Genomic DNA, 11,310 nt, shown 5'->3' on the forward strand with positions numbered 1-11,310 from the left:
TTTTTGTTCTCTATAAAATGAATTGTCATTGCCCAGGGCCCTTACAGGGCTGGATTCCTGTATAAATCAAGCCAGCTCACTAACAGCTTACCTAGCTGACACCCAACACCATTCACCCCAGTCCCAGCCAGCTGGTGATGTAAGCTGGGCAGAAAGGTTATAAATTTTCCCTGGTAGAATTCTGGAAGAACTGTGTAAACAACGCCCCTTGGTGGTCAACATAAGAAAATGCAAAAGCCAATGCTGACAAAATCAGAGGTCTTATCACAGCCATCTCTCTAAATCGTCTTCCAATCTATGGGAACCGTGGCTAGGTCGAAGGAGAAAGCATGAGGAAAACAGCGGGGAGGAGAAAAATCTGCATTTTCTCTGGAGATGTTTATATGTGCCTAATTACGGTTAGATCTCAAAGAAAGCAAACACATTTTTAGTATCCCATTGAGTCTGAACAGGCAGCTATAAGACCCACAGACACATGTTATGCTTATACACAAAAACAAGGTTTTTATTGTTAACATCAGTGAACACGGAAGAATATTCATGTGCCAAGGACATAATGCTCACAAGATCACAAAATGGATGTTGATATTTATTTATAAATGATTTGGTGAATCACTACAGGCTTGAGTGAAATATACAGTAAAAAAAGAGATTTCTGAAGCTTCATTTCCATTTGGACTCTCGCAAAAACTTCATTAGAAAGAGAAAGCAGCTTTGAAGTTAACATGTATACATTTTACAGATATCCTGATTCACCAAAAATGAAAATTATATCCCATTACACACATTTTTCAATAGCACACAAAGAAAGCACAAGAAACACTGATGTGGTTCAATGATTTGCCTAATGAAAGGCTTTTAGAAAATTTTTTTTATGTTTAAAAAAAAAATCCCCCGTAAAGCTGTCAAGGGTGCTTGACGTTAGAGAAGAAAAGTGTTTTCTAAGCAACTCCAGGGCCCTGTTATTTCTTGCTTGCAGGGTCTTCTCAGCTCTCAGTTCAATCTTGATGGCATTGAGCTCTCTGTGGATCTTTTCCATTTCTAATTCATAATATAATTTCACATCTTCTTCTAGGAATGCATTTCCAACCTCAGTGTGACGCTTTAACTTCCTCACAGCTTCTTTTAAATCTCTGTTCTCTAGGCTCAACTTGTGGATGACTTCTTTGGCTTGCTGGAGCTCTTCTGTTAAGTTTTTGACATTTATTGCTTTTGCAGATAGGTCATTTCTTAAAGCTCGAAGTTCCCAGTCTTTCTTCAAAGTTTCCGTCCCTGTTTCTTGAAAATTTCGGGGTTTTGCGGAGACTTCTTTTTTGGCGTTCAAAAGTTCTTTTTCAGCATTTTCAAATTCCTCTTCTATTTTTCTGCACTTCATATTGAGTTCTTCCAGTTCTTCATTCAAAAGATTCAGGCGCAGTTTTGGAGACATTCCTTCGGTAAATTTCTTCGTGTCTTGTCGCGGTAGAGTTGGTAATTTCTTTGTATTCCCGATAGAATGGTCTTCGGTGCTATTGAAGCTTTCTTCAGTAGCAACATCCAAATTAGATGATTCACAGAAGGCAGAGTTCATGTCTGCTTCATTCTTTGAAATGTTCATCTTTCTTTCTCTTATATTTGGTTCTTGTTCTTTTTCATTTAGTTGGAAAATAAATTCTTTCCTCTTAAATTTATTCTCTTCTGGAAGCTTTCTACTAGACAAATTACAAATTCCTTCCATTCTCTTGACCTTATCTAAAGTCATTTGTTCAGTAAAAGATTCAGGCTGAGAAGCCTCATTTAAAACATCCTGTGCACTAAAAAAAGGAGCAAACATATTCTCCTTCCAGTGTTTCCTCCTAGCATCCATTTCTTCAGGTACCTTTTCCAATTCCTTGAAAACAAAATTTAAAATCAAGGCACATTATTTACACTGGCAGCTAGTGTAGTGGAAAGAACTAAGAATGCTGGCTCATGGGCGAAGGAACCTAAATATTTGAAGGCTGGCTCTCCCTCTAACTGACTAAGTGACTGGGGCCTCAGTTCCCTCGTTTGTAAATTGAAAGGATTAGACTAGCTAAGTTCCAGCTTTAAAATTCTCTGATCCTAGGAAATATAACCAATAAATTGACACATTTGGCTGTTTGTTGTAGAGAAAATAATTCTATTGGAAAGCAATCATACACATGAAAACAGACTGCTTCAAAGAGTGTAAGTGATTTAAAATTGATAGGTTAATATTAATAATAGGCTAATACCTGTGCTTCCAATGTGCCTGATTTTTTTCTAGTTCTTTTGGGTTGGACTACTGTTTATTCATTCTTTAAAGTGACTAAAACATCAGGTCTTAATGCAATGTGAGCTGCTTTTGGTAAAGTACACCATACAGACTTCCTCATGACCAACTCTGCCAAATGCCCTTCTGTCTTGACCTATAAATTCCTGCTATTCCATTCTTGGGCTTTGCTTTTAGACAAGGCTGCCAACTGTATAGAATTCTATCCGTTTTGACAGCAATTTCATGATGAGAACCGAATGTCAACAATTGAAAATATTAATGCCACCAAATGTTTTTCTCGAGATATTGACTCCAAGTGTAGTTTTTAGATGAAAACTTAGCATACTAAATCACAAATGACTTTCTAAATACATAAAAATTAGAGGATATTTATTTTGTTTCAAAAGGAATCTTCCCTATTCAAAAGGAATTTTTAACATACAGCTTTCCTAAAGCACAGGAATATTTGATCAGTTACTACTTCTGAGAGACGGAAGAATGACCCAGGCAACACACTGAAGGGCCACTGGCATCGGAAGTCAGCAAACTGATAACTGCAGTGACCGCTATAGAGTGGGAAAGAGGAGTAAAGGGTCACTTCATTCATTTTATACATCAATTTCCTGTAACATATTTGTACTATAACCACTGAGAAAGACCAAAGTATGCCTGCATCTGTTTTTCCTATGCACACAAACGTAATTTTACCTTGGTAATGAAAAATGGCAACTCTTGTTGTTTATTTTTTAATTAATATTTTCTTTAATATTATTAAAGATTATAAATGTTGTATTATATTATTTAATATACAACATATTTTATACAATATTTCATATTATGCAAAGATTATAATAGTAGTGCATGTTATTTGTAGAATTTGGGAAAATACAGAAAAGCAGAGAAAACAAAAGGAATCTCCTTTGTAGTCCCATGGCCCTGAGATAACCACTTTTTGATATACTATCTCTCCAGTATTTTCTTTTTAGCAACAGTAGTTTAAATTTTAACAGATTTTCCTTGCTACAGAAAATGAAAGAATAAACTTGATACCTATGTGTCCTGGACATGCCTGACCTCCGCCCCCCAAAACAGAGGGAAAGGACTCACTATCATCCCCAAGGGTACATTCCCCTTTGCAACTACTTGGCTTTGAGGAAAGGGAAAGTTACACATATTCAGTGAAGGTGTTAAAATGATGGGTTTGAAAGTCATAAACAAAGCTTTATTGAAGTTTAGTTAATCAGACCAGAGTAATAAGCTAAGACTTGAAATTCATGGTATGGGTTTGCCATTGAAGCATCATCTCCTTTCTCTTGAAATAGTCCTTTTTTACTTTTATTATTCTACTAGTCACCGTCCAGAAGCATGTATGATCTATCTGTTCTTAAGGGGGAAAGATAATCATAATCCAGGTTTCTCTCCTCTCTAGTATATGAATGCAAATGAGTGGGGAATATTACAGCATTTGTAAAGGAAAGGAACAGAAGAGAAAAGATGGTGATGCTAATAGCCAGTCACATTTTTTAGCAGTCAAAATTTTATATATATATATATCAATTTCACTACCTTTCTTCCTGAGCTTCTGTACAATCTCCCGATATAGCCAATGCTTTTCACAGAATTGGGAAGAGTCCTCTTATTTTATAACTGAGACTCAGAGAAGTTAAGTGACTTGACCAAGGCCACAAAGCATGTAATGGTAAAACTGAGACCCTGTCTCCCAGGTCAGTTCTAGTTCTAAAATTCCTCTTTATTCTCCTGCTAGGTTTCATTTCACAGATTGAAAAAAAAAACACAAAAAAACACACAAAACGAAAAACAAAAAACCCCACTATTTTCAGAGCTTAGATATTTTTTAAGGGGCCACAAAAGGACAGAGGAAAAATGAAGGGGGAAAGGGGAGGGTAAGGAGAATTGCATGTCACATATCAATAGACAGAAAGAGAAAGGTTTGAAAAGCCTTTTGGAATTCCCCTCCCATGGCTGATACAGGGCAGGGTCAAAGGGTCTCTGAGCTCCTTTTTCTCACTCTCTCTCACTCTTCTCGTCTCTTCTCTTTCATTGCAATGCAAGATATGGTTTAAGGGCTTGTTCCCAAATCTACTCACAGAGTATGGCAAAGCCCAGGCCAGGGTTAAAAGCTGACACTCTCATTTGCTCTTTGCAAATTGTACTGTTTGTTTTTTATGGAGAACAAGTATGGCATTAGTATTCTCTGGCAAGGACAAGGAATATGCTTTGAAACAATGACACTCCTCTACCCTGGAGTGGCAGCCACTGTGCTCTCAATAAACTTGATTAGGTAATTTGTTGCAGCATAAGGCAAATCAAACCAGAAGTCATTATTGCAAGTACAAGATTGTCTTTTTAGAAATCTAGACTTATAGTTTTTGATTTACAGTTAGGAATATGATTTGAGTTAGTTTTTCTACATAGTATGAGGTATAGATTAAAGTTCTTCCTTTGTAAAACAAAATTGCCTTTTTAGTGGGTCAATTGTGAATATTTATTATTATAAGTGCCTACCCAAAACTATATTGGATACTTAAAGACTAAAGGGGAGGGAAAGGAGGTCCAAGAGAAACGAAAAATTTAAAGAAACAAATAAGACAGAACACAGAAAAATAATATAAAGTCATATGACAAAAATACTATTAGTGGTCCCCTAAGAGCGTGATCCCCCAGAAGTCATTGGGACTGCATATTAAGGCGTAGGTGTCCATAATATGGCTACATCTATTTATTCGTGTCCGACATGAATAATAGACTCCTGATGGTTCTAGTTAGTGTGTCCCTGAAAATATCACCATTCATACTCTGGTGATTTTCTTCTTTTTGCAGTGGCAAAGTAGTATGGCATTTTGGTGGAGTAAGAGATCTCTTGACTCATAAAAGTGGCTTATATTTACCTAAAGAATTTGGAAAAAAAAGTGATAAAATAAATTGAAAATGAGTTTATAATGTAATGTGATGTGACATAATATAATTGTTGAGAGCTAAGCAAAGAGTAATCATTTATTATGGATCTTTAGGCAAATTTTTCCATAAAAATCTTAGGTAAATGTGTATCTATCTTTAAATAGTTACAGAAAATAATACACTACTGTTTATTGTAAAAGGAGAAAGCCACAAAACCATCGCATTTTCATTTTCAAGGTATGGGGCCCTGAGGAATAAACTCATATTTCAGTGGACAAGCGATCAAATATGTAAACTCTATTTTTTCCTAAAATATTCATATTTTAAATTACATGCTTTAGGGAAATTTGATGACATAAAATTCAAAGATCTTTTTCCTGTTGCCTTACCTTGTTTACATTAGAATTTGATTTCAAAATTTTAGGACCACCTCTTTTGCATAAATCTAGATCTGTCTGCAAAAAACAGGTTATTCTTCCAGGCAGGGGTAGGCAGGGACTGGGAAACAGTTCTGGAAAACCTCCAGAAGCTTTTTCCCACCTCGCAAGAACGCTTCATCCCTAATTTTGTAAATTGGGAATGATGGTTGGAAAAGGTCATCTCCAACCTGTGATGAGCAACTTTCTGTCACTACCCTCTGCTCCTCAGCCCCTCTCAACTAAAGACGGGGCTTTTTAATCATTGCCCGAGGGCAGTAAGTGGGAGACAAAGGGCCCTTCTTAGCCCAGGGAACTTTTCCCATTATTCTTTGATGGTTTCAGTTCTTCGGACCCTCAGAAAAACTGCTTGGCCAAAATAGGGGCGGGGGGGGGGGGGGGGGGGGGGGGGGGGGGTGGAAAGTCTGCTATAAAGAAAGGCACTGGCCTTGCTTCTTTGCTCAGTTGTCCAATCTTTCTCATTAAAAGCCGTAGTTCCTAACCTATTTTTCTGCTTCCACTGTTCCCAGGCACAAAACACTGCCATCATTACCCTGTCTTCTTACTCAAGGAGAGTCTAACCTACCCCATCTAGGGGAGCTTTGCTGTTCCCCACCCTCTTGGGAATCACTGCCTTGCAGAAAACTATTAAATACCAAAATGAGGACTCAAAGGAACTGTCTGAAGTCAAGATGGGTGAATATGTTTTAAAATTGTGGAGAAGAAGGAAAAGGAAGTTCTTGAGAAAGGAACTGAGTGTAGACTATGGGCATGAGGGAGACTGAAGAAGTCAGTTATGTTGACCTCCACACTTTAGAACTGTGTGAAAACTTACCTTTTGTGAGCCTCAGTTTCTTTAGATGTAAAATAGGGACAATATACCTATTTCACAGGTAGTTAAGAGAAATGAATGAAAATGAAAATGGAAGTAATTTTAAAGTATGCTGTAAACAATGGGTCTTGGGTCTTTTTTAGGTTTTCCTTTCCCTCCCTTAGAACATAAGCCAGCTAGTTAAAGAATGCAACCCTTTCCCAAAGATATGTGCTCCAAAGTTGCCAGCCTGAAGTCATCAGACCGCAGAAAAAGTCAGTTTGAAAAAAAAAATATATAGGAAGTAGTATGGTAAGCAGAGGGGAACCTAAACTCAAATCTTACATAAATTTAACCTGCGTCCTCAAGGAAGAACTAGCCCTAAATCCTGTAATTTACTGATGCTCACAAATTTGTGAAGTTAAATTGATTCTTTCTTAGCAGAAAAGTGGTAGTATTTTCTACAACCGAAGATATTTGCATTTTTATCACCGATTACTTTACCAAGAACTTTGCAAATGCTCCAGTGTATTTCAGAGCCACCAATAACTTCTTAGAAATATTACAATTGGAGTATCAGTTTGAATATCAGCAAGGATGACACTGCACTCAGTTTTTCCTGTGCCTCTACAGCATTTCATACATACTTTTATTTTACCGATACATTGGATCTCCTGGCACCTTATTCATCTTTGTATCCCTAGCTGTTACCTGATACAACAAATATTTGTTGAATAAGTGATCTTCAATATTCTTCCTGAATCTATGATGCTTTGATTCTAATTGAGTTTTTATAAATACTTATAATTTCTCCTCTGGCTTATGAAGTGTTTAGGGTGACATTTTAGGGAAAGGACTTTTATTTTTCCCTCAAAGTTTATTTGGCTCAGATAAAGTCTTCAGGCCACGTTTGTATTTTTATGAGGCATTTTTTTTATAGCGTACTGACAATGCAGATTAATGATACAGTTACAAGGTTGAAGATGTACATTGGGCGAGGCTCTGTACTTCTAAACACCCATAATAAGATATCAGCAAGCACAACTGTACTTACGCTTCCTGATGTCCAAGGTCTTCTATTTGATACCGTTGTTCTCCTTCTCCAATTTGAACTAAAAAAAATAAATAAAATCCCCCTAGCATAGTTAGAAAATATAACCAGAATGCCCATATCCATGTTTCTATCTGAGATGCAGCTTAAAATGGCAAGTGATATACTTAGAATGTCCTTTGGCCCATCTGAAATGTGATGCCAGACACTTTGAAGCAAGTTTTCTTTTTAACTTGTCAACCCACTTTCCCAACTATTATGCCACTAAGTCTTCCTTCCCCAAGCAATGCAAATATCAAATGGGACAAGAATCGAGGTGGCATCGTAATCAAACACAGTATCTCCTCTCCTTTAGCATCTATTGAACACATGAGACACCAACGGGTGGCCGCAGGAGCAGGATGCTTGTTTTTAATGAGCGTGTGGAGAGCCACCTTAGCAAAGGGCTGGAGCCTAGGCCTTGCCTCCCTCCCTTAGAGCACAGTTAATTTGAAAGAATCATTAAAAAGGACAGTGATCCCGATTTGTGCCTTAATCTCTCAGGGTCCTAACATATGAGCCAAGTGTCCACTTCACGGGACTAATTGTCATCTCTATTGTTTGGCAGATACTGAAGCAAAGCAAAGTGCCATCGAAAACTGGGCCCTGTGAACAACTGTTACCCCAATTCTTTGTTATTAGTGGGAAATAATTCCTTCTAGAAGAAAAGAGAGTCCCCTTCATTCTGAAGGCTGACTACTTTATTAGCATGGAAGTCACATTCTTGCTATAAACTGTATCTATGCATGCGTAGTGTGGGGATTTTCTCTGTAAATCGTTCACTAAAACTCCTGCCATCGCTGTTTCCAGTGGAGAGAAGAAGGTGGCTTGGATCAGGGCGCTGCCTGGCCCTCAAAGCAGGTGACACCATCCACCTTCCCAGTCCCTACCCTCTGGCTGGCGCACACAGGGAGAGGGCAGCGGGCGAGGTCTGACCCCACTCCTCCTTCCACATCCCGACTCCCACGCCCTGTTCTCTTCCCTCCCAAATGCACCCGACTTCCCGGCCTGGGGCCCTTAAAGAGAGAGGAAGCCCGCAGTGGGGTCGAGGTGGGCGAGGGGCGCCCAGGAAGAAGAGGGGTGAGCCCGGGGAAGCCCAGCTTTCCCGCGCACAGACGTACCTGGAGGCATGGGTGGGGTCCAGTGGGCCCTGTGACCTCTTCCGTGAAGCCGGCCACCACGGGCGGGGCGCAGTCCTCAGTTTCGGCGCTGGCCACCGCGCTCGGGCCAGGCCGGCCCGGGGCAGAGCCTCTGCAGTGCAGCTCCAGCGCGGGCCGCGCAGTTGCCTAGCAACTGGCCGGCCTGATTTAAAGAGACGGGGGGGGGGGGGGGGGGGGGCTGCGGGCTGGCGCTCACAGTGCGGAGCACTGCGCATGGTCGGTGAGGCGGGCTCGTGGCGGCTTCTGCCTGCAAGAAGCAGGAGCTCAAATCACAGGAGAACCAAGATGGGGTGGGAAGGGACAAGAAAATGCGAGGCAGCCCCACCCACAGTGGGCTTATTATGAAGGCTCTGGGGGACTCACAAAGTCACCTGGACACTGCAATTGTCGGGGAAGGAGGGAGTGGTACAGAGTTACTCCCTAGGCCTGCAGGTCAGTAACGTGATATTAAGGAAGGGTAGCTCTGGAAGGTGGCCTGGATTTGGTTCAAGGTCCCTAACAATCTGGCAGTTGCACCCCGCTCCCCACCCCCACCTGCACCTCTGCCCCTCAGCACAATGGCCAGAATTTCTGCCTCTGGCCAAGGTTCCAAAGACCTGTGTCAGGAGAGCATTGTCCCCGGTTATGCCCCTATGGGAGACTGAGTTTGTATCTCAGGGGGCCTATCGTTTCCTCATTGTGACTCAAGAATTTCTCTAAACTGCTCTTGCACCTATTTGAATTTAAAACCTATTGCAGGCAACTAGTTCTACACTACTGGCAGTGTAAAATGATTTCCTTTCATCAGTCCCCAAACTACTTTTATGGAACTTCAAAGATTGCTCACAACTTCCAGGATTTAGTTGGGGAACAAACCCATGTTCTTCATTACATCATAGATTTCGGTCATGGTATTTTGCTGCATAAATCAACAGTCTTCTTAGACTTTTATTAGCCTGGTTGTCCAATGCTGATCTTCCATCACCAAACTGGTCACACACACTGACAACATACTCTGGCTGTAGACTGATTTGGACCCACCCACAGGGCCTCACCAAAAGATGGAACTGGCAAAGGTTGTGGAGCCTTGAAACAGAGTGGAACTTGGGTATCCAAAAAAGTAATAATAGTGAATTTTAGGAAAGCTAGTATTTTCTAGGAAGCATGAGGGTGAAAGGAAACATTAGTTCTAGAACCTCAAGTGAAAGGAGGTTTAAGCACGTTTAAAAAGTGACAGTCTAATTTATTAAGACCAAGCAAGGGAGTGACTTAGAAACAATGCTAGGATACATTTCAAAACTTCAAAACTTCTCGGGACCAGGATCTAACAGGTGTTTGGGATCCGGCAAAGTTGCATTCAGGCACCCCGAAGCCTAGTTCTCAGTCTCAATTATCCTCAGAGAACCAATTTCAACAAGAATTAGAGGCAGGAAGAAGCCCCAGTGTCAAAGTATGAATATGTTTTCTTATGGACCCGATTAGAATTTGTTTGCGGAATTCTGACAAAACTTCTTTCCTTGATATTAAGTCTCCAAATAGCTTTGTATTTATCATTTCTGTTGTAATTATTTTAAATTGTCCCATTTGTTTTTGCTTGATATAAGATCCCTTATTAATGTAATAAAATAATCTTTCTTAATTGCTCTGTGCCTCGGTTTCCTCATTTATACAATGGGAATAATAATTGAACCCAACTCATAAGAATGTTGTGAGGATTGAGTGAATAAATATTGTTTAAAACTCTTAGAACAAGGCCTGACACATAGCAAACCCTGTATAAATGTTTGCTATTATTATTATTACCTTGTCTTATAAATTCATTACCTTCTCAAAATATAAATATAAACACACTGATGGTGATAACCCAGGATATGCTCTGGGAAGTAGAGTCTGAAGTCTCCAGATCCAGAATTCCAAACCTTTGTTTCAGGCTCCCTTTAGACAACCCCACCCCACTTCCACATCCCTGAAAAAATGCACAAAGCGTTACCTTGGTCTTGCTGTAATGCCATTTTTGAATATGGTGGGTCTCTCCTTCAATGCACTCAAAGTATCAAATGACAGAGAATCAACAGCAGTGAGGACAAAATTTTGTTATTCAAAGCCACTACAGACTTGGAGATAGGTGTACAAATATGGAAGTCAGAAAGTGGTTTACTATCCTCTGGAAACGTTATCAACATCAAAGCAATGAGGCACTTGATAATAGTAGAATCATAAAGTCACACAATGGAGGCCAACCTTCTTGTTTTACCAAGTAGGATATTGAGACCCAGTGAAGTAATGTGATTTATCCTTTGATCACACAGAAAATAAGCTTCTTTTGATTTCCCTGGCAAGTGATCTTTGTTTGTGTAGCCTCAAACCTGGGGTATTAGAGGCAATGAAAACACATACATTTATAGGGATATATTACATGTTGATTAATATTTAAACTATTCACACAGACAACAACAACTAACATTTCTCATACACCAAATCCTATACATCAGCAGATTCTGTTGACTGTGCCTTCATAATGTATCCAGAATCTGATGGCTTCTCACCATCTCTACCATTACCACCCTGATCCTGGCCTCCATCATCTCTTGACTGGACTATTGCAATAGCCTCTTAACTGCTTCTACTCTTGCCCACTGTATTAGTTTCCTAGGGCTGCCGTGAAAAAGTATCATAACGGG

The 11,310-nt window shown here is 39.8% G+C and overlaps 1 protein-coding gene across 1 annotated transcript; it reads right to left on the bottom strand.

Annotated features, from left to right (window-relative positions):
• Positions 1–567: 567 nt before the first annotated feature.
• On the bottom strand, positions 568–8,754 carry CCDC160 (coiled-coil domain containing 160). Its single transcript, XM_033112643.1, has 3 exons — positions 8,612–8,754; positions 7,455–7,512; positions 568–1,870 (listed from the first exon to the last, which is right to left on the bottom strand). The coding sequence occupies exon 3, from the start codon at positions 1,844–1,846 to the stop codon at positions 845–847; it is 1,002 nt and encodes a 333-aa protein (XP_032968534.1). The 5' UTR covers positions 1,847–1,870; positions 7,455–7,512; positions 8,612–8,754; the 3' UTR covers positions 568–844.
• Between the last annotated feature and the right edge of the window lie 2,556 nt (positions 8,755–11,310).

Source organism: Rhinolophus ferrumequinum, chromosome X, assembly GCF_004115265.2.
Source record: "Rhinolophus ferrumequinum isolate MPI-CBG mRhiFer1 chromosome X, mRhiFer1_v1.p, whole genome shotgun sequence".
Lineage (NCBI taxonomy): Eukaryota > Metazoa > Chordata > Mammalia > Chiroptera > Rhinolophidae > Rhinolophus > Rhinolophus ferrumequinum.

Bases quoted from the DNA above. Each gene is read 5' to 3' on its own strand.
- CCDC160 (XM_033112643.1), bottom strand. From the start codon at position 1,846: ATGGATGCTAGGAGGAAACACTGGAAGGAGAATATGTTTGCTCCTTTT.